General features: G+C 48.3%; 1 protein-coding gene and 1 pseudogene across 4 annotated transcripts in view; both read right to left on the minus strand.

Moving 5' to 3' along the window:
* The window catches only part of LOC119449403 (titin), an 86,578-nt gene that overhangs the window by 18,223 nt on the left and 44,834 nt on the right, over positions 1–23,521 (minus strand). For 3 of the 4 annotated variants that reach the window (XM_049665187.1, XM_049665185.1, XM_049665188.1), the window contains 2 exons: positions 22,526–22,709; positions 21,995–22,195 (listed from right to left, as the gene is read on the minus strand). The exons of the other annotated variant lie outside the window; for it this stretch is intronic. In XM_049665187.1, the coding sequence (XP_049521144.1) occupies positions 21,995–22,195; positions 22,526–22,709 (385 nt within the window). The remainder of the gene's footprint in view (positions 1–21,994; positions 22,196–22,525; positions 22,710–23,521) is intronic. 4 annotated transcript variants of the gene reach the window in all.
* LOC119451112 (U2 spliceosomal RNA) lies at positions 13,007–13,175 on the minus strand (annotated as a pseudogene).

Consider the following 23,521-nt stretch of genomic DNA (forward strand, 5'->3'; position numbering starts at 1 on the left):
CATTTATAGCTGTGACAACAGCGTTCCATCATCTCCGCTCGAATGTTGCCGGTGCATTGCACAACCAAATGGCATAACTTTGAACTGATATAGCGCGTCAGCTGTAACAAAGGCTGTCTTTTCACGGTCCCTTTCGTCTACGGCGATCTGCCAGTACCAGAGCGTAGTCGATGGATGAAAAATAGGTCGCGCCGTGAATGCAATCCAGAGCGTCATCAATTCGTGGAAGAGGATATACATCCTTCTTGGTGATCTTATTGAGCTGCCGATAATCAACGCAATATCGCCACTGTTGTCTTTCTCTTTAACTAAGACAACAGGGGAAACCCATGGACTCGCGGACGGCTCAATAATGCCTTTTGAAAGCATCTTGTCAACCTCTTGTTGAATAACTTGGCGCTCGGATGGTGACACGCGATAAGGTCTCCGGTGAATCGGAGGTGCATCCCAGTATGTATGCGATGTTTGACGAGAGAGGTTTGACCTAAGGAACGGCCGTCAAAGTCCAAGATGTCGGAGTATGTGATGAGCAAATGACGGAGGTCGTCGACTTGGGAGGGCAGAAGGTCCGGGCAATCATCTTTGTGATAGCGCTCTGTACCGACGAGAAGTGGGCGCGTCGTCGGACAAATTGCTGACGTAGGATCAGATGACAGTGATGAAATCTGGCACTCATATCTGATGGTGACAGGGGGCCAAAACTATGCCTTGGGAAGAACTTGAGGACAGAGTCCGAAGTTCAAGAGGGGTAGGCAAGTCTGGTTTGTCGCAAGAGTCACAACAGTGTGGGAAAGGAAATGTTGTGCGACAAAAGGACACTGGTAGACGGAGTACCACATAGTCACCATCCGGTACACTGGGGCAAGGTACGGCGACAATACAGGTGAGTGCTTAGGGCGGCAAACGACACAACTCAGCACAAGAGAGCTGGCTCTGGACTACGCCAGGAGCGTCTAATGAAGCGGTGAAGTCAGTTCAACGACACCAGCCGAGCAGTCAATTACAGCGGAGTGGTCAGTCAAGAAATCAAGTTCAAGGATTACGTCATGAGGGCAGTGGCGAAGAACATGAAACACGACGGACGTGTAGCGGCCAGCGACGCTCACGCGTGCGGTGCACATTCCAAGCACGGCTGGAGTTCCACCGTCAGCGACACGCACAACGCGGGCTTTTGCAGGTGTGAGCACTTTGTGTAAGCGTTTCACGGAGATCAGAGCTCATGATACAAATATGTGCACCGGTGTCGATAAGGGCAGTAACGGTAGGCCATCCACTTCTACGCAGTTGGTTCTCGTGCGGTGGCAAGGTTAAAAGAGGCTTTGCAGGTCGTGGGTCCATGCAGCGTCACCTCCGGCATTGCTTAGTTTTCCTGGGAAGAGCGGCAGAGGGGTGCGGCGATGAATAGCGGCGGGGCAGAGGGGACCGGGAACGACGATCATGCGGAGAAGGTGAACGGCTGGAGCTGCCGGCTGGTACAGGAGCGTCTCGGAGCGGTGAGTTTTTTCGAGCGGGAAACTGCAGGGTCGATTGTCGTTGCGGCGAATGTCAAAAAATGAGCGAAGGGGGAAGGTTGACGATACCGCAGTGACGGGAAATATGTCCAACGCCGTGGCAATGAAACATATGGCTTATCGTCCTGGGTTCTCCACTGGGCCGGATCCCGATAGCGCGCAACGTCGCTGTATTTCTGTAAGGCGGAAGAACAGAACGACCCGAGGGTGAGGAGAGGGATGCAACAGGCTGGAGTCCTGCGTTAGCCAGCTCTTCCGGAGTCCTGCGTTAGCCACTCTTCCGGAGTCCTGCGTTAGCCAGCTCTTCCCCACGACGGCTTGGATTAAAGAGACTGTCGGTCGGGTCGTCGGAAGGGCGTGCGAAATAGGAAGGTGGCGACGCCGCCTCAATTTCACGACGAACGATGCGGACCAGGCTATCGGTGGTCGGTTGCTGATTGGCGGCTGAACGTCCGCGCAGGACGATGTAGCGGCCGTGTTTGGAAGCCGCATGAATTGTTGGGCGATGTGGCGACCTTTCAGAGCTTGAAAACGCCGGCATTCCTTGATAATGTCTTCAATGGTCGAGCAGTCCTTAAAGACCAGCCAGTTGAAAGCATCATCAGCAATGCCTTTTAGGACGTGACTTACTTTGTCCGCCTCGGTCATGGTGGCATCATCTCGGCGGCAAAGGGCGATAACGTCCAGGATGTACGACACGTACGACTCCGTGGAGATTGGGCGCGACAGGAGAGATCTTTCGAAGCGGCGCTCTGGCGGCCAATTGGTTTGCCAAATAGGTCACGAAGCTCTGCTTACATAGATCTCAGCTGGTCAGCTCCGTTTCATGAGTGTCAAACCAGACGCGTGCTGTCCCACTCAGGTAGAAACCCACATCGAGTGTCACTGTCGGGTCCCACCGATTGTTGGTTGCGACGTGTTCATAATTCCTAATCCAGTCATCAACGTCGACGTTGTCGGTGCCGCAAAAAGATCCGGGTCGCGGGGTTGGATTAAGATCACTGGCTGGGGCGCCGGTGTTGCGGTTGACGCAATATCCCCGCCTGTTGACATGGTGGAACTTGCCAGGACACGTCCGCTACGGAGTTCCGTCTTGAGTAGTACCCAGCACTTCCACTAAAATGTCACAGGAAATGGTATAACTGAAAATATATTTACAAAATATTACAGCGAGCTGTAGTACTGCCAAGATTGCGGAAAGACAATCTCTTCAATCGTCGTCTTCTTCACCCCAATGGTCCACGTCATCTTGTCCCATTGCGCGCAGTCTCGTAACAATATTAGCCGCCTGCAACTTAGTTTTGCGATGTCCCATGCAGCTGTCTAGCGACGGCAATGTTAGGCGCAATCCTCTTGTAATGCTCTATTTCCGCTTCCCTTTCGTATCTGATAACGAAAGTACCAAGCGCGAAAATTCCCTTACGAGGCAAAATTATTTCTGTAGTGGGATATCCACATATCAGAAGGGCACCTTAGGAACAGCTATAGGGATGGTCACGTAACCACGACAGTCATGCATTATATACGCCTAAATCAGTTGTATCCTGCGACGTCATGCGAGCGCTTAACGTATTCTTTCCGCCTGTTCAGTGATCTCAGGCCACATGTTTCGTGTTATCGTGAACACTGCGGAATGGTCAGCACACCACCAGAGGGCATCGCTAAATCGCTGCGTTCAGTATCAGAGCAACACTTCATTTGTTTAAAACGACGCCACCTGTTCTTGTGAAGCGCATCGCTGCCATTTCTGACGTTGAAAATTTCGACTTCTGTATTTTCTGCCGTTTTGTAAGGCCTATTATTGTATAATTATGCCCGTTTATTTTTTCTTACTTGCCACTACTTTCTGTAATGCCTTCGGGCCAGAAATTATGCGAAATAAATAATAAATATAAGAATAAATAAATAAATAAATAAATAAATAAATAAATAAATAAATAAAAATCGCAATGCAACAATAAAATTTCAATGATTGTGACGAACGGAGTGCGCGACGATGACACATCACGTGCTCGACAAGTGCAGTCGCTGATTTTATTGCAGCGAAAATGCTACAGAGCAAAGCCAAATGCGTCTCTACATCGACAAGAAAAAAAATTGCATATCACCATTTACGACTGCGCTACAACAACGTAACAAACACTTTCAAAGATAGGTGCGTCGTACGCGCACATGCAAGTTTACTTGTGCCCATACATTGTAAACAAGTAGCGGCATGCAGAAGACGCCCGCGACGCGCCATCCACACCACGGCCGGGCTTGACTGGCGCCATGGAGGAAGGATGACTGGCCGCGCAAGCGCCAGTCAAGCCCGGCCGTGTCCACATCCCACCACGGCCGCCTGGATCGGCGCGCGCGGCGAGAACCCTGCCGCACGCGTCGATGCAGGCGGCCGTGCTCCACACTACCGGGCTTCAGCCAGCGTCCGCCAGGCGGCGACTCCGCTCTATCTCGCAGCCGCGTTCTCGCCAACGTGACGTAGCGTGTGTGTGTGCGGGCGCGCGCGCGCTCACGAAAAAGTATCTCCAGAAGTGATCGGTCGAAAACGCAGCGACGACGTCTGTAGGGAAGGCTAGCGACATAAACCTACAGAACAACGCCTAACCAATCGAGAGACGGCGTCTGTAGTGACTGCCACAGCGTCGAAGTGCCGTTTGATATTTTACGGCTGTGTACTGAGAGGAACGTTTGGTACTCAGACTCCAATAAACGCGTACAAGTTTTAACAACAGAATTTATACACTCATGTTCTCCGCTGCTTTCTGGCTGCATGAAGGAAGGTAATGCGACTATCCGCATCCGTGTGGCGGGCCCAATCCCACTTTGGGCCGACCTGAGCTCGCGGTCGCCTTGGACTGCGGGTATCTGCGAGGGGCTACAGCGAGGCTGATGCTTCACGCGTGTTCCGACTGTGGTTCCTCGATGGGCGGCAGAACCACGGCCGCGTAGGCCGAGATGGGCAGCGGCACGTCCTTGAGCGGACCCCAGACGAACTTCTCGGTGGGCACGGGCGCCTTGATGACGCTGCTCAACGGATGGTCGGGCTTTTCCACGTCTTGGCCTCCAATGATGTACGCCTGGTTCTCTGCGAAGGAAAACGGTTTCGCGGGCGATGAGCGCATGGCGGCAAAATGCAACGCGATATCCATCGCGAAAGGCTGAGGTTGAGGCCGTCTGAGGCTACTCATGTCTCCGGCTTTCCGGCCTCGCTTGCATTCGCCCAGCGGAAGCGACACTTGACCGCACACAATTTCGCTGATTACATGCAGCGGCCCACCGAGGGCTACGCGGCGCCAGCAGTGACGGCGACGTGACGGTTGTGCGTTTGCAAAATCAAGGCCATGCAAAGACTGAAACGTCAAAGTACCAGCAAGTGCGATCGCCAAAGATATCGCATGCTCGACCTGTCGCGCTAATTTTTGTGATGCTTAAAGTTGCCGAGATGCTATTCGAAGGCCGGACGGAACAGGAATCGCTCGTTCTGCGGTTCGATTTATCGCCTGCTAGTTCACGCTGCGATTGTGACGTCAAGTTGTCACTTCGGAAATGAAAGAAACGTTGCACCAGTTTAACAGTGTTCAGTTCTGTTTTTTTCCTTTTACTACATAATGTGTGGGTTACTGTTTTATTGAAGTACAAGTCTTATAGCTTTTGCAATAAACATCGATCGACAATTGATAGATGTAACTTGATAGGTAGAGGAAGGCTGTTCCAGTATCCTTCTGCCCTGAAGAAAAGTGGAGGTGCAAAGTTTTATGTGTACCCGCCGTGGTTGCTCAGTGGCTATGGTGTTGGGGCTGAGAGTCGGGATCGAATCCCGGCCACGGCGGCCGCATTTCGATGGGGGCGAAATGCGAAAACACCCGTGTACTTAGATTAAGGTGCACGTAAAGAACCCCCGGGGTCCAATTTCCGGAGTCCCCCACTATGGCGTGCCTCAGAATCAGAGCGTGGTTCTGGCACGTAAAACCCCCATAATTTAATTAAAGTTTTATGTGTGAACGTGGGCGCGAAACTTCAAATGGCAGGCTGGTGAGTTGAAATGCGCGCGTGCCGCGTACTGTAAGGTGCGTGATGTGATGAGCTGTAGAAAAAAACTTGTAATAAAGGATGAGGTGGTGATACGGTGAAAAAAAAAAAAAAGAGATAAGTTGCTTTCGGCTTTCGAAGATGATAGATACACTGAATATCGTAGGAACAGGACGAATGAACGAACGAACTGTGCAGATTTTAATTGTTCGAAGCTATTTTTAAATTCTTGATAAAGGTTCCAGTTGAATCAGGATATCCTAGTTTCGGTCTTTATAGGCAAGTATACTAGCTTTCACGTGTTAAAACATGGAAACATATGCGAAACAGGGAAAAATCTAGAAATCTGTACTATTCAAGTAAGCCACACCTAGCTGTCATGCGCTATGTATCTCACCCAATACACATTGGTTCAGAGACAGGATGCGAGAGGGAGGCGAACTAGGCGAGACTGTCGCATAAGTACAACGTGTTGCTGCGACGGGTTGCGCAACTGCTTGGCGAAGACGCTTCGTCAAGACACGGCTGTGAAAATGCGCGAACGTAATAATGTTCGCGTTCGCAAGGCGTTCGAAAGCGCCACAACCTAACGAGAGCGCCACAAACTAAGCCTTAAGAGGTGTCGCAGCCAGTCCACGCGCCCACGGATTGGTCCCGAAGAAAAGCCTTGCCGTGAGTGACGTCATACTCGCACTTTCTCATAGACAGAAACAGTATACCGAAATTTCAGCTGCTGTTACATGGATATTCCATAGTTAAAATTCATGAATATTTCAGTTTGTCTGTATAGTGCAGATCATTCCAGCTGCGACTATAGAGTGGAGTGATTGTTTACAGCTAAAAAGCTGTGAACAGTCACTTTAACAACAGTTTAAGTAATAGGAAATGTCTTTTTTTATTTCCCGCGAAATGTAGGTATTTCTTTGGCTTGAGCTGCTGTATTTTTCCATTTTTGAGGTTGGGATGTCTGCGTACTGTCTTACGTATAGCCTTCCTGTATATCCGCGTTGCACACGACTACGTAAATACGGCATACAACAGTTTTAGAGGTGAAGGCAGTTATTAAGTTAGAGGGGAGCGTATACTGAAGCAGTAGTGAGGCAGCAAACACTTAAAAATATTTTTGCCAGGATTGTTATCGCCGCTGCTCATTAACAGATGCATAATCAGCATGAAATGAGGTAACAAGGTTGTGTGCGCAGTGTAGCAATGTTTTTCTGGTTTTGAGAGAGAGAGAAAAGACTATTATTTTGACGATGCTTTATTCCCGGTCAGTCAGGCGTCTGACTGATGTTTGTGGAGAGGAGGGCAAAGCCCAAGGTCTTAAAGTTTAGTGTAAATAAGTCACTCTTTATGATGTTTAATGATCAGAAGAAAACAGATACCTAGGAGTGTAGGAGAAAAAAAATGCGGGAGGAAATATGAACAGGTAATCAGATCTGAAGGCAAGTGAACCATGGCCATACAATGAGAGAGGGAGGGTACTCTGAGGACGCAGTCATTGTTTCTATTTATGTCCACTGCAGGGCGATACCAAACTCGGTGTTATGTTTAAAATCCAAATGGGTAATCAAGGTTATGTATTACTCAAATATCGTTGGCTCATGGGCAATAAGCTCTACTAATAGCCATTACTTCTATTCTTCCACGACGAGGGCGTCCGCGCATTCCTTTATGTAAATGCCCCCGATATGCCGCAGAACAATATGTTTCGACTAAAAAAAGAAAAAAAAGAAAACATTATTGGAGGAATAGATCTTCATGCGCACGGAAAAAACTACAAGTAGGGCATCACCGGGAATTTACGTGCTTCTGCCCCCTACAGTTTAAATCTGTCGCAGATAGCAATTTTAGCGCGGGGTATTCAGGGAGGCGGACCCCGTATATATATATATATATATATATATATATATATATATATATATATATATATATATATATATATATATATATATATATATATATATATATATATATATTGTTGCTAACCTCAGAGTGAATTCAATGGCTAACTTTCCGCGTACACCACATTCAGCGTCTCTTTCCTGCCAACACGCAACATATATGCGCATGGCAGCGTTTATAATGTAAAAAACTGAATTGCAGAAAACACCGCGGAGGACGCTGATCACTCTCTCGTCTTGTGCGCTTGGCGTTATTTTGGCGTAGACGGAAACTGTAGCGGACTGAGGGAAACTGTAGCGGACTGGCAGCGGCATAGTGTGACGCCATACATGATGTTCGACTAAAGAGCTAATGGCAAGGAGCGTCTGCATGCTACTACGTAGTACGTCAGTGCTGTGCTTATATGCTTGTGCAAATATGTGACGGGGTAAATTCATGAAGTCGTCTGTTGCGAACTTGTGGTCACTCCCGGCGTCTTTCCCGGATGTTGTTGTAGCGCCGTTGTTTGACGTTATGCCGGTGTCTGTTGTCGCTGGCTTATCGCTGTTATCAAGTTATCGGTCGGTGCCACTGATCTCTACTATGTTTCGCTGGATGCGGCAAAGAAATTCGCGTACCATTTCTAACGCGTTCAAGATGAAACAGCGTCGCAAGGCGGCATTGCAGTCTACTGCTGCTTGTTCACGCATTTGCCGCTTACGTCTCGGGCATCACGGAGACGACAGCGGGGCGCATTCATGGCGGGATGGGCGCAACATATCGCGCGACTCACTGTGCTGGAGGACGTGGGCATTGTGCCGTGGAGCCGGCATGCACGCCACCTGGCGCCAGACTTTCTTGCTGTCCGAGTAGACGAGGATGTCGTCGATAGTGAGCAGCTTGCGCGTTGGCCCCACGCAGTTGTAGAATATGCCGCCGAAGCAGTACAGCTCCGTGTCGTTCACGTTCAGCAGCGACACACACGTGCGCGGCGAGGGCAGGTAGTTGGCCGCGTACGTCCACCTGCGTGGTGGGGTCAGCAATCGCGACGTTGAGCGAGTGCAATGGCCATCTCCGATCCATAAAAAAGAAATACCTTCCTTTAGAACATACTGCGAATAGCTCATCCGCTTGTTTCTGTTAGTCGGCCATGTTAACATAAATGAGCCATTTGGCCCACGAAGACGCCCGTGCGTCTCATCAACACAGCAAATGTAAAAGGGTCCTTCCATCCCAAACGTCACAGCTGGTGCGGCCGGCAATGGTCAATTCTTGGCGATAAAAATCATGTGGGTGCTGATTCGCGTAAATACAGGGTGTTTCAGTGAACACTTTCAAAAATGTTTAAAGGTTGCCTGTGGCAGATAGCACAATTCTAGTTCCATGAGCTGGTATACACTCGAAGAGGCGGACATTATTTGCACACAAAATTGAAATACATAATCGAATAATTAACAAGAAATTACTAATTAAGTTTTTAACTAATTACATCATGGCCCGTATTGCAATTTACAAATTCCAGCCGTGGAGTTCGCAAGGCGGATCCATCTGGAACGAATTCTCAGGATGACACCAGTTTCGAGATATTATTTCCCGATCTTTACGGAGAAATGCATTGGCGTTCCAGTTACTTGCTTAAGAAACGTCGTTTTATGCGTTTGTCGCGTGTACATACAAAATATAAAAAATAAAGGAAACACAATATGGTTTTAGTGAACGCATTTGTTCGGAAACCTACTCAAGCCTGTTGTCGGTCTACTATAATTCTACCGCCTTTCATAGCAATAGCTTCTGACATTCTCAACTTTACTGTAAAACTGAAAATATTACAAAACAACAAAGTGGTCATAGTGGAGTACATTTGCATACACATTCATCCAGAGATTGATATATAGCTGGCGAAACAAGCCACTTTCATTCTAGAAATCTCAAAGAACGGCCCAGTTGGTAATTTTCGACATATTATTGTGAATTAAGAATATGACCCCCCCTCCATGTAACCAGACCATTTCGCTATTGTCACATTTGACTAAAAGTAACTTAAAAGTTATGAATCCCAACCTAATTAGCTAACTGCACATTGTGATTTATTGCGCAAATGATGCCTGCTTCTTAATTTATTCCAGCGGCATTGCGCTTTCTGCCACAAACAATTCCTTGAAGAAAGTCGCTTAACCCTATAATTCCTATTCAGGCACGTTTCATGAAGACAATGTGGGCGAATATTTTACGCTTCGTAGAAAATGAGGGGACACGTGTTCTGCTGTAGGCGTCTCGTGTTGAAACTGCGCTTACTTCGAAATGTGAATGCTGTCAGTGGAAGACTTTTCGATCGAGTACCTTAATTGACAACATTTGCCGAGTAATTTGTCATGTTCATTGTTTCTTAGTGCATCCTTCATAATAAACGATGGTCGTTAAGTACAGCGCTTGCTTGTTCGTGCATTAATGTGTGCATGCCGTTCGTGAAATAAAATTACTGGGAGGGCAGCGTTAAATGCATGCAATATATGCGTGTCTCAATTATTGCTTGGGAACAATAAGATAGGCCCCCAAAACACCCAAATGCTGTACGCGTTTATTTAATGCGGAGCGCCTGGCACTTTCCGCTTGATGCTGCATATGTCATTCATAGCTGGAAAGTATGACCGCAAACGCAATGTTTCGCACGACGGAAAATGCACGCAATACTTCTTTTAAAATGCAGAGCATTTCTTTAACTCACATGTAGCGTGCGCCGTCCGTCTGCAACAGCTCGAGCACAGGTGCGCCCTCTCCCCCACTCCTCCTCTCCCGCATCACGCTTGCACACATGTGCAGCGCGCGAAGCGTCGTAGTTGAGTCGCGCTCCGGCGCTGCAAGCTAAAGCCCCTATATTTATAAAAGTAGCGCCATTCTTAGATCTTGCCGCCACCGCGCTCACCCCGGCGCTTCCTCCTCGCCCTCTCTTAGCCGCCTCCTGTCGCCCCAGCCTCCTCCGCTCCCCCATTGGCCAATCCGTGTCACGTGGAAGTTCGCGTCGCGCTTTTGTATATTTTTTTCTTTCCAGCGCGCTCCGACTGCCATTCTCGGGCCTGTGCGACGAAAGTGCTGTACGCACAAACGGATCAAACGTGTTAGGGACAAGAACTTCGTTGTGATGGCATGCTGCTGCGCCTTAAGTTGCCGCAACCGACAAGGCGAGGGCAAAAGGCTTTTTTTGTTTACCATCCGGCGTGCGCAAAAGCTTGCTGCATACTTGATATTTGCGCCGTCTCGCATCGTCGCGTTGCTACTTCCAAAACGGCATTATTAAGACCAGTTACTGACTGACGAAGCAAAATCGCGCCTCAAAAACGTCTCCGCAGGGCGCGATCGAAGTTTTCCTCGGATTTCCTCTGGTAGCGCGTTAGCTGTCGTCTGCCACGGCAGGCCCGACGCAGGCGGCGCCACTGTCGATATCGCGCCTCGATCGCGCTGGTCGCGCCGAGCGCGATAGTGGAACGGAGGAGGAGGGAAGTGAATGGCGCTACTTTTATAAATATAGGGGCTTTATTGCTACGGTGCTTGCAGTAAAGCCCCTATATTTATAAAAGTAGCGCCATTCACTTCCCTCCTCCTCCGTTCCACTATCGCGCTCGGCGCGACCAGCGCGATCGAGGCGCGATATCGACAGTGGCGCCGCCTGCGTCGGGCCTGCCGTGGCAGACGACAGCTAACGCGCTACCAGAGGAAATCCGAGGAAAACTTCGATCGCGCCCTGCGGAGACGTTTTTGAGGCGCGATTTTGCTTCGTCAGTCAGTAACTGGTCTTAATAATGCCGTTTTGGAAGTAGCAACGCGACGATGCGAGACGGCGCAAATATCAAGTATGCAGCAAGCTTTTGCGCACGCCGGATGGTAAACAAAAAAAGCCTTTTGCCCTCGCCTTGTCGGTTGCGGCAACTTAAGGCGCAGCAGCATGCCATCACAACGAAGTTCTTGTCCCTAACACGTTTGATCCGTTTGTGCGTACAGCACTTTCGTCGCACAGGCCCGAGAATGGCAGTCGGAGCGCGCTGGAAAGAAAAAAATATACAAAAGCGCGACGCGAACTTCCACGTGACACGGATTGGCCAATGGGGGGAGCGGAGGAGGCTGGGGCGACAGGAGGCGGCTAAGAGAGGGCGAGGAGGAAGCGCCGGGGTGAGCGCGGTGGCGGCAAGATCTAAGAATGGCGCTACTTTTATAAATATAGGGGCTTTACGTAGCAACAGCAGGTGCTGGCGTGATAGCGCGCCCTCTCTCCACCCCCTCTCCCTCTAACGCGCGCGCTAGGAATATAAAGCGGGTTGGCGCGGGCTCCACTCAACTCCTGCGCTCTCTTCTCTTGCGTTCGTCGGCGGTGGCAGTTGATAAGCGATGGAAGCAAGACCTTCAACTAGTACCTTGACGCAATCCAACATCAGCGCCGAAGCACCAGTTCAAGACATCGTACCATCGTCTTCGTCGACGGCGGCAGAAGACAAGGCGGCGCGCTGCCGACGCCGAACTTCGTGAACGAGAAACCGCGGCCAGGCGTCAACGTCGACAAGCGGATCCCGAGCAGCGTGCACGAGAAGCCGCGGGCAGGCGTCAGCGTCGGGCCGCGGACCCTTCGAGTCGAGAACGACACGCGGCTGCGACACGTCAGCGTCGGGCCGCGGACCCCGGCGTACGGGAACGAGAGGCGGCGGCGAGCAAGCGTCGTCGTCTGGAGGCCGCCGCCGCCGAGTCCGTTGCCCCGGAGGGTGCTGGCGCGGAAGCCGTCGGGCAACGTCAACGGGACTTTGGGGGTGCCGACGCGCGCTTCAAACGCGAGTTCCTGGACCGGAGCTTCGGGCACAGCTGCGACGTGTGCGACCGGCTGTGGTTCGACAACAACTTAACCACGGTCGGGAACATGCGTAACGCGGCGCATCGCACGAACGCCTTGCGGGTTCTTTGGAGCGCGTTCGTCGTCGACGCCGCCAACAACAAGCCCGACAACACCGGCGATAACGACGGGTTCAGCGGCTTCGTCGTCAACGGCGGCATCCGGATGCCTGGACGGCACCGTCGCGTCGGCGCGCGTCATCCCCGTCGTCAGCAACATCGACGACGCGGACGCCGCTTCGCTGGAACGGTTCCGGGCGTTCGCGGTGTGCGCCTCGTGCAAGGACTCGCTGGTCCGCGGCGTCGTCCCTTCGATGTGCGTCGCCGCCACACTAACAACACCAACACCACGGAACCCCACTATGCTCTGCATTTACACGTGTCCCTCGCGCGGGGGCATGCGACGGAGCTTTTTTTTTTTTTTTTTTTTTTATTAACCTCCAAGACCCGTTGTAGATTGGACAAGACTCGCCGTAGTAGCGGGATATTGACGACATGCGGTTTTTTTTAGCGTGTACCCAATGGACACTGTACTCCATTATCGGATACCACCCCCTACCACCCCATATTATGGTAGTGCTTTGGAGCAACACTACCTAAATAGATGGCAGCCGTGATCAGTTTAATTATGATCGTGCTGCATACTAAGGCAGCCGCTGTTCAATGAGACCCGATGCACCCAATTGTAGTACATTTCTGATTTTAGATTTCAAAAGTGGGCCGTGCCCGGCTGTAGTGCAACGCCGGAACGACCCGTGGCGCCGTGAGGGCAAGCCCCGTACACGGCGCCGCTTTCCAAAAATAAAGTTAATATCAAAGACCCATCATAGGGCCATACCAGATATTAAGCTGATAAGAACAGGTACTACACAAAGGGAAATTTTATTTAACAGAAACACTTGTAACAACACAAACACTGATGTATCGCGTTTACAGGATCACATAGTATTGGCTCGTGATATAATTTTAGTTATACAAAATACAGTTTTTTTTCCATAGAATACATCGATGACACAGGTGAAGTGTGATTTCACATACAATATATACAAGTCACTTTTTTTTTTTTTTTAGAATGGGGCAATGGTCATCTCTAGTTTTCCTTTTCTTTCAAAAATGAAACGAGTGTGCCACTTCTTCAGAAAACTTTGTTCTTTGTCCGTGTTGGTGTGAGTGCTTAACGTTTTCCAAAGATGAATTCTCGCTTTTCTGACTGTGGGAAATGTCGCCCTTACAGGTTTCCGCGTGGCTTCGGCGAGATTCCTTCTCTTCCATATGTACATCATTACTATTATACTCATTAACTTGTGTATTCGTGTTTGTCTTGCGGTTTTCTTTGTTATGTCTATGTGTAACAGTGTCTTGGCAAGTTTCCATGTGGCTTTCGCTGCATGGCAGTTGAAGAGTGCATGTTCTTGTGTTTCAGTTTCTTTGCAGTTGGGGCACTTGTCATGTGGGACTACGCCCCAAGCTGCCAGTCTCTGTCGTGTCGGCAAGATTTTCCATTTTCTGCGCCACTCGAATTCTTTAACGTCTGTTGTTGCTTTCATTTTGGCTATATGTGTCCATTTTTCTTTCCTAGTGTTTCCGTTTTCTTCTGTTGTTAGGTCGCGGATGGCGAATTCTTCGCTGAATGTTGTAACTGGTGTTTTCATGAGATCTAGCTGTGGTGTTTCTTGTGTTATTGTTCTTTTAACTATTGTGACTGTTCGATAAAAGGGTGATGGTTGTTCTGCGGTCGGTCCGTGGTATGTATCTGGAAAGAAAGTTTGCTTTAGAGTACTTAACCAGTATATCATTAGATTTATTCCGGGATACGTGTTATTGTCAGCTAATGTTTGTGTGGTTTTCGTACTGATTACACGGGATATTAAGGAAATGTTGGGTAAGCTTAGTCCGCCTCTGCTTTCGGGTAGTTGAAGAATGCGTTTTTGGATCGGTGGGTTTTTTTTGTTCCATAAAAAGCTTGATGTCATTTTCGTTAGTTTAGCGGCTGTCTTTTTTGGCATCGTGGCTACTTTAGCTACATAAAAAGCGTATGCGCACACTCTAGTCTTAATAATTTCGATGCGTCCTTTAAGTGACAGGTCATATCTTTCTGCTTCCGTGATAACTTTCTCGGACTTCTTTATCGCTTCTGTCCAGGCTGTGGGAGCTATTCCATTTGAATTGAAAGCTATTCCAAGCACTTTAATCGTGTCTAAAAGTTCTATGTGTGCTGGCAGTTTCTCTGTCGGGGAACCGAAAAGTAGGGCTTTAGTTTTTGTTGCGTTTAATTGGGCACCTGATATTTGTGAATATTCAAAGAAAATTTGCTCGAATGTACATAAGCTGCTGGTGTCTCTGATGAATAATGCTATGTCGTCTGCGTAAGCGGCTATTTTGACAGTCTCTTGTCCTACCATGGGAAAACCTCTGATTTTCTTTGAGTTAGCTACTTTTCTTAAAAGGGGGTCTAAGGACAAAACGAATAAAGGAGCTGACAGGGCGCACCCTTGTCTCACGCCTCGTGTTATGGAGATTGCTGGTGTGAGCTCTCCATTTATTATTATTTTGCTTTTAACTTCTGTGTACAGTGTTTTTATATATTCTATGAAATCGTAGGGTAGGCCGAAAGCTTCTAGAATCTTCATGAGGTAGTCGTGTTCTACACGGTCAAACGCCTTAGATTGATCTATTGTAATATAATAACCTTGAAGTTGTTTATGTTGCATGTATTCGAAAACATCCCTTGTTAATGTTAGGTTTGCGAAAATTGACCTGCCTGGGACTGATGATGCTTGGTAGGGTGAGATTAATTCCGGAAGAATGTTCGTTAGTCGTTTCGAAAGTACTGTTGTAAGTATCTTATAGTCTGTGTTTAATAATGTTATAGGTCTCCATGCGCCGGGGTCTGTGGTGTCTGCGCCTTCCTTGGGTATAAGTGTTACGTGCCCTGTATTAAAAGATGCTGGTTTCTGTTTGTTGGTCATGAAATTATTTAACATCTGTAAAAGAGGGTCGGCTATTTCTTCGAAAAAGGTATTGTAAAAGCCGGTCATTAAACCATCGGGTCCAGGAGCTGTTGTATGTTTCATTGATTTAATTACTGTTTTTAATTCTTGTTTGGTTATGGGTGCACAAAGTTCTTCTCTATCTATGTTATGGTTTTCTATTGCGTCGCAGAAGGCGTTTGTTATATCTCTGTAATTGCTAGGTTTGTGGTGTTCGGTCTGACAGGTTCTCTTGAAATGTTCCGTTATAGTTTCTTTGATTTCTTGTGTGTCTGTCGTGATTATGCCTGCTTTTGTTTTAACTTCAGTTATTCTGGTTTGTTTGGGAGGTCTCGATGAAGTAATATGTGCGTATAGTGTGTCTGAATCTTCATCTTCTGCGAGTTTTAGTTTTGTAGCTTTCCGCGTTGCTTGGGATGCTTCTCGTATTGTTTGATCGTATTTTGTCTTCATTACCTCTAGGTATTCTTGAGTTGTAAAAGTTAATTCTCCCCCTCTTTCTATAATTCTGATTCTTCTTAATATTTCGGTGAGAGTTTCTGTTATGCGTTTGCATCGATTTCGTCCGGCAGTTTTTAGGATTTCTTTCCATTCTTCTTTTATTTCGTCCCATTCTTTAGTATGGTGTTGGTTTTGTTCCTGTAATGTGCGTTGTATTTCTTTTTTGATTTCCTCTTGACTTTGTGCATCATGTAAAAGAGCAGCGTTCATTCTCCAAGTGTTCTGATTTCTTAGTCTTCCTGGGCTGCCTTTAATTATGGCCGATACAGGCTTGTGATCGCTGATGTCTAAGAGTTCTGGTGGCAAAGTATGTATTTGACAGTTTTCTAGTTGCTGTGTTAAGGTAGGGGCTATATAAATTCTATCTAATCTGCTGGCTGTGTGTCGTGATGTTCTTGTAGGTTCGAATGTGTCTGTGTGTTTGAGAATCCATGTATCTGATAATCTGTGCTGTTTTAATATCTCCCTCAACTCTTTTGCGTGGTAATTAGACGCCCCTTGTCCTGGTCCTCTTATGTCCCGTATTGTGTCTAGAACGCAGTTAAAGTCTCCAAGAATGATGTACTGCCGTGGTTCTAGCAAATACGTTCTTAATTTTTTAAAGAATTTGTTCGTGAGACTTCTCGTCACGGGTGCGTATACATTAACTATCCTTACTCTTTTTTCATCTACAAAAATGTCCACCGCTGTTATTCTCCCCTCAGTATCACATGTATAGTGTGCACTTTCTCTGTATTTACTTGAAAGAAAAATAATGCCTGTACCACAGGAACGGGCATCTGTTAAAGAGAAAAAGGCATCTAGTCCGAATCTATTTTTGAAATTTATTACGTCTTTTGGTGCTCTGAAATTGGTTTCTTGTATGCACAGGATGTCTGTTTTGTTTTGCTTACAGAAGTGGATTATCTCTCTTTGTTTGTCTGTGTCTCTGAATCCCCGTACATTAAATGTCATAATGTTTAGTTTGGACATATCTTGGTGCAAGGACAAGAGCAAAATAAAGGAAAAAACGATTTGAAAAAGGACTGGAAGATGCCCCCCCTTACTTAACAGATGCCCGTTGTACATGATTGTTTTGCATCGGTCTACTTTGCTACTACACGTCAGAAAAGGAAATATGAGCGACAGCGGATGTAAAGTGTGGCATAGGAGAGTGCTCTTTATCATTCATTGTGTTTTAGTTCATTATGGCTTGGAAAGTTAATGTTATGCGCATGTGCGCGTTCCCCCCCCCCTCCCCCTTTTTTTTTGCGTGCGGCTATTCCTGGTTTGCATCAGAGAAAGTTGTCGATCTCGTACTGATACAAGTTCATAGTTCAGGCAGTTTGACACGTACTATGAGACATTGGTAAAAAAGGATAAGCGCCAGTTTATCGGCAGAGCAGTGCCTGTGCGCGTGCGCATGTTTCGCGCCGACGGTTTCGGAAGATAGGCGAGTTCAAGTGGGCGAGACGGCCCTGTGATAAAACACTAGGGGAGAGTGACTCTGTTCGGCCGTCCTTAATCAGCTTTAGCTGTGCTGTGTTGCCATATCGCGGCACCATTAGTGAAAAAAAAAGCCGTAAAGGAAAGGTTTGTTTTTTAAAGAAGGGCTGGCAGAATGCTGCTTAGAAAGTGCCCTACTCTGTCGGTTGTGTTGTTCCGGCATGATAGTGTGGGAAACGCATAAAAGCAAAGAAACCAAAAGGGAATTTGCCATAGCATGTGTAAAACACTGCACAATGTGTGTGATCAATATTGTGTCAAACAAAACAAATAAATTAGAACATGTCATTATCACTTACATCGTCCGCAGACGAGTAGTGCGAGTTGGCCGGAGATTCCACCCGTGGTTTCTTGGTACTCGAGGCTTTGGCACTGGATGCGTCACCTCCGCTGCTAGTTGATTCCGGTTGAGGCCTTCGCTGGGACCTGGAACGGTCGCGTCGAAGTTCTGGAAGGCTTGTAGTCGCAGCCTCTGGTATCCATAATTCTCTTAAGGGATCTGTGCTGTCTGTTGAGGTGTCGTTACTTGATGATCTTCTACTTTGGTGGCCTTTGGCGGTGTTTTTGCAGATGTTTCCTGCTTCGTTGGGCTTGGTGTTCCTTGTGGTCGTCGTTTCTTGGGCGTTCTTTTGGTTGTTGTTTTTCTTGCTCCCTAACCGTGTGGTGATATTCATCATTGGTCTTAGCGGTCGATTGTCCGTGTTTTCTGATGATGACGTTGCTATAGGTTTCCGGCTGTTGCCCTCTGTTTCCTCTTGTTTCTTTTCGGTGTCATCAACCTTTCCTGTACGAGAGTTGTCCTCATTTTCCAGCTTTTGGGGCTGCTTCGGGGGCGTTACGGCGTCCGACGGAATTTTCCGCGCGTCGTCCGATTCCCCGCTTGAGGCTGCGCTTTGACTGGCGCTTGTTGTTGTGGTTGGGGTTTGGCTTGTGCTGGTACTGTTTGTCGTCGTTTTGATGTTCCCATATCTTCTAAGTCATTTAGGAGCGTTGCCTTGAGGGTTGCACTTCTTGATGGCGTTGTTGGTTTCGTCAAGGTGGTCATTTGTCTTGTCGGTGATCGTGCTTGCAAGGTGGATGCTGCGGGCTGTGGATCTTTCCCGTCGCTTGATCTTATTGCTGCCGCGTAAGATCTTGGCAAAAAACAGTCCTTCGTTGAATGTTCTCTGCCGCATCTACGGCATTTCCCCGTACATTCAGAAATGCTATGGCCATAACTCTTGCAGCGATCGCAGTGCGGTGTTGTGCAGTTCGCTGCCACGTGGCCTTCTTCATTGCACTTGCCGCATACGCGGCGCATGCCCCTATATTCCAACATGGCTCTGTGGCCTTGGATAGTTAGAAAATTTGGGGCTGGCTTGGTCATTTCCAGTTTGGCAACGCGTGTGCCACTAAATACTCCTTGCCTTGAGTGCATGGCTGCGAACGTAACTTCTCGGACTTTGCCAAACGGTTGAAGTGCGGCTGTTACGGCTTCATGCGAGATGTACGGTGGAAGGCGAAAAATGTTTACTGGCACGCATGGCGTTCCCACTGCTTCAATTGGAATTTCATTTTCAGTTATCTTAAAGCTTCCCTGAACAAGTAGCTGTGTTGCCTGCTCAGGTGTCTTGACACACACGAGGAACTTGAACCCTCCAAGATGTTGCAAGAACAGTACGCCATTGGCGCCTGTAACTTCTTCTACGCTGTCGATAATTTCATCCACAGTGTGGTAGAATCTGGTACCGTGAACAAGAAACAATGTTCCTTGGGAGGGGGCGTAACTTGGCGTGAAGCCATTTTCTTGGGAAAAGAAAAGCAGAGTGGGCGTACCACACAGCCTTCTAATCTTGTCAAACTGATAATCTCGTGCTTACTTGGATGTAGTTCTTGCTAGCTGCCTCGGCCTGCTGGACCCATCCAGGCTCGGCCAATGGCGCTGACGTTCTTCACTGACTGGTTGCTCTGGGGCCCGGCAGATGGTGCTGACCGGGGCGCTTGGAAGGGGCAGGAGATAACCGGCTTGTCGCCGGTCGTTCAAGATGCGATGGTTCCCAAGGCTCAGCTAGGGGGCGCCAGGAGTGTGCACAGCTGGTCTGGGATGATCTTGAAGGTCTCCTGGGGGTCCTCGTCTTGAGGGCGAGACCCCAGGCACACGCAGATGACTCGTCGGAAAACTCTTCTCGGCCCGGGGGCAGTGATCTTAGCCAAAAGGCCGAGAAGCGATAGACATACATCAATCGTCGACCTGAACTGCCCATAGCTGACCTCCAAAGTGGAGCCCGTAAAAGCGACGCGACAAAACAAAATTACGAAATACTGGCTAAAATAAACCGTGCGAGGCAGCTGCTGTCAATTTGACTGACGTGTACGCATGATGACTTTTATACTATACCGCCTACAAATAATTGTATTCACGTTTCAAAGCGAAAACGAACTACGCGCCGTCACGAAACGTGTGTACAGGCAGATCCAGTGACGCCAACGTCGGCTGTGATCACTAGAGGGAACTGTGGCGCTGCGGTCGTTCAGCCACCATGGGTATGGGATGAAGGGTAGCACATGTATTTGTCCTATCTTCTTTAGAGCTGCAGACGTTCTTGTGGCTTCGTTTATGACGCTTTATCTCGGCCTATATGGGAATAAACTTCCAAGCAATTAATACTTTTTTGAATGCATAAAGTAAAAAAAGAGAGAGTGCTGGCGTATTAGAAAGAGGAAGGCTGTGGCGTCATTAAAGTACATGATGTCACACGTAATGTACAAGCTATCCAATAATAATATAAATACTGATGGACCGAAATAAAGTTTTGTCATACCATCATACTGAGGTCGTTTTTGAAAGGAAGGTTGACATAGCGATGCGAACCTGCGATGGTGGTTTCATAAATTTGGGCTGAACGTAGCGCGTATTTGGCGCGAGTTTTGTTCAATCAACTTTTTTACTTTGCGGTTTTGCGTGCCAAAACCACGTTCTGATTATGAAGCACGCCGTAGTGGGGGATTATGACCATGCGGGATTGCATCCAATGCACGGTACACGCCCCTGTCGAAATGCGGCCGCCGGGGCTATCCCGCGCCCTCGGGCCTATAGCGGCGCTACGCCAAAGCCACTACGCCACCACGGCTGGTTTGTTCAGTCAGTTGCCGCTAATTGCAATTGCGTGCTCATGCTTGTATATGCTGCCAGGTCTCGACCAGAGGTAATAATAAGAATGGAAATAGCCGTAATCGTTTGGCGCCGGATTCTTCAAGACATACCGCCATTTTTCACACGAACATCATGGTGTCTTGGGCGAAACGCAAACTCACGATTAGTTTTCAAACAAGGCGCAGTATTGACATGTCTGATTTTTGCTTATTAAGGTGCCTCGGGAGCACGGAACTTGAGAGTTTGGAAACTCAGCAAAAGTAAGGTCATCCGTGTACATGCCACGATTTACTTCTCGCAGACACCTCGTCATCTGTTGAATGCAAGCTACCGGGAGTCGCTCTGGTTAGCAGTCGTCGTAGTGTATAATCTGTTTTGGTGTAGCGTGAGCGCTCGACCACAAGTGACGCACTCGATGACTTCGTGAAACGGAAACTCATCGAGAAGCGACGTTTGTCTTTTTCGCTTAAACTCCGAAGGCATTGCTTAAACTCCGAAGGCACTGCTTTGCCCACATCTATTTGTGAATCAAACTGACTGTGATGACAATAGGAAGGCATGAATGAAAAGCTTGAAAAGTCGCTAATGGCCTGTAATGTTCAACTTTTATCAAGATGTGTTCGCTTAGAACACAAATGGCTGCACCTCCTGATAGCAATGCAAACGCTAGGAGCAGGAATCGTCAACTAAAGAAATTCACGGCTTACTGTAACGGAATATTCGCCTGTCACATTTCATTGCATATGCTTGCTCATTAGCATATTATGAAATGCTCGCCGATGTCCGAACTATAGCGGCAAATCTCTGTAAATGGCAGTTCGCCGCTACGTCACGCACCACTAAAATAATGTTGACGAGGAGATATTTAGAGGAGAATGACGTTAACTCAGGCGATATTTCTTCTATAAGCGTTGCCCATTCCGACTACCATTCACGATGTTTTCACATATCATTTTCGCGAAACTACAATGACACCTTAGGGGTCTCTGTCTTCGACCTTCCACGTCCTTTTTTTTCAGAGCTAACATCGTGGTCTAGACGACGAGACAGATACAATTTTTGCTGTGAAAATGTGCACTGCTACAAGTCCCGTTTCTTTCGTTGGACGAAACTGTGGTAACCCTTTGTACAAGCTTTCGTTTCCAGCCACCAAATCTATGAAGACATGGCTCTAGTGTAAGCTAATGAAAGAGTGTAAGGGCAGCGGATAAGGGCAGCGGTGCAACCGCGTCATGCATGCGCATACTAGACCTCATGTTAGCTGTCCACAGGCAGCGCGATTCTGTTCGGGATACTCAGCCCCATATTTGGTTGGCTGTTATTCTGTCTGATGAAAATACGATTTAGCAGAATGACGCACAAAACTACGAACACCATAAGTGCACAAACTATTTGTGTCGCCGGCATTAGCCAATGTATTACGCTTGGACGCACGCGCAACGGATGAAAGGTGTGAACGGGCAGCTTGATCGCGTCAATGCACGTATTATGCCAACTCGCACAGTCGGGTATCAAGTGGCGCTTGTGGTGATCATTGCGTGTGTAGTGTGATGATGCAGCATCGCGCGTGCTCCTCGCAGCAGACGTACTGGTCTGTCGCGGGGTTGTAGATCTCGACGTATGCCGTGGAGCAGGTCTGCAGACCGGCGATCTGCACGATGCCGCCGACCACCCAGAGGCAGCCCTGGAAGGCGGCCACTCCCATTCCCATGCGGCCGCAGTACAGGCCCTTCTCCAGCACCACCCACGTGTCTTCCTCGCGGTCGTAGCGCTCGACGCTCGACAAGAGCCTGCAGTGAAAGTGTCACACCCCATGTGCAGCCCTGTTGGACCACCATGATAAACGGCCTTCTATATACCGTTGCCCTCTCGTTTTCCAGTCACGTCACGCTGAAACTAACTCTGATTGAACATTCACTGCTCACGAGACAGTCTTGCCTACAACGTAAACACAAGGCAGTAAAATGGAGGTGTGTCGAAGCACCAAAACAACGCCGCGGTCTGATTTTTTCCTCACCAGGAGGTCGGGGGAATTAAAAAAATAATCAATCATAAATGTCGCTAGGCAAGAGGAGCGGAAGGTGATTTTGCCAATGTGCATGAAATGCGAAAAAGCTCACAGGTCATTGGCGTCGACTCCGCCGACAGCATAAATGGCATTGTTGAGCACGGCTACGTTGTGGTAACCCCGAGCGTGTCTCAGTGGCGCCACGACGTTCCATTCGCCGGTCTGGGTGTGGTAGCGAAAGCAGAAGCTGGTCGACATGCGCAAGCCGTATGTCGCGTCTCGGTTGTCGAAGCCTCCTGCGAAGGAATATATTTCGTAGTATACGGCCACTTGTTGGACCTCAATGGTGTGCAGTAAGCACTTTCGACGATCAACGCCGAACGCTCGTTTTACGCCACCAACCAGTGGCAGTGTGTTTGTAATTTCGATTGAACATACCTCGTGACGACTGTCACCGTTAATTCGATTAACAATGAAGCAATGTTGCGACCCACGGTATTGCTGAAGACACTTCTATTTAAAATCTGTAGTGGTAATTCTGAGGTTTTCATTGATTTGGCTATATGCGACATACAGTGCATCCGGGATCAGCCCACTTTGATATGACACTCGCTTGCCAGGGCCGACCGTGACCACGGCGACACAACGACGAAGCGGTAACGACGATGGAGAAGGAATGACGTCGATGAACGATGATTTGACGATGATGGTACGACCACTTACCTACTGGCTCAAGTTAGTAGACAAGTTGGTTCACTGGATCGGCGTAAGGCGCTAGATAGGCACAAGTAGGCAAATAATGCTAGTCGCAATAAAAAGCAGGGGCGATCACGCTCTGTTGTCATCCGTGCGTAAGGTGGCGGGCTCGATTACCGGCGGCCACAATCCCGTGGGCACAGGATGCGAAAATGCTCGTGCTCTTAAATTTTACACGCACCTCAAAGAATCGCGGGTGGTCGAAAGTCCGTAACTTCGGCGTCCCTCATAACCCACTGTGCAATTTCGGAACGTCGAACCCACGATTTCGTTATTCTCATGTTCTCCGAGAGCGACCTTGCAGCTTTTGACACCGTGCACCACTATACTGCACGTTCATTCTGCCTGATCA

The sequence above is a fragment of the Dermacentor silvarum genome, chromosome 4 (assembly GCF_013339745.2).
Source record: "Dermacentor silvarum isolate Dsil-2018 chromosome 4, BIME_Dsil_1.4, whole genome shotgun sequence".
NCBI classification, from domain to species: domain Eukaryota; kingdom Metazoa; phylum Arthropoda; class Arachnida; order Ixodida; family Ixodidae; genus Dermacentor; species Dermacentor silvarum.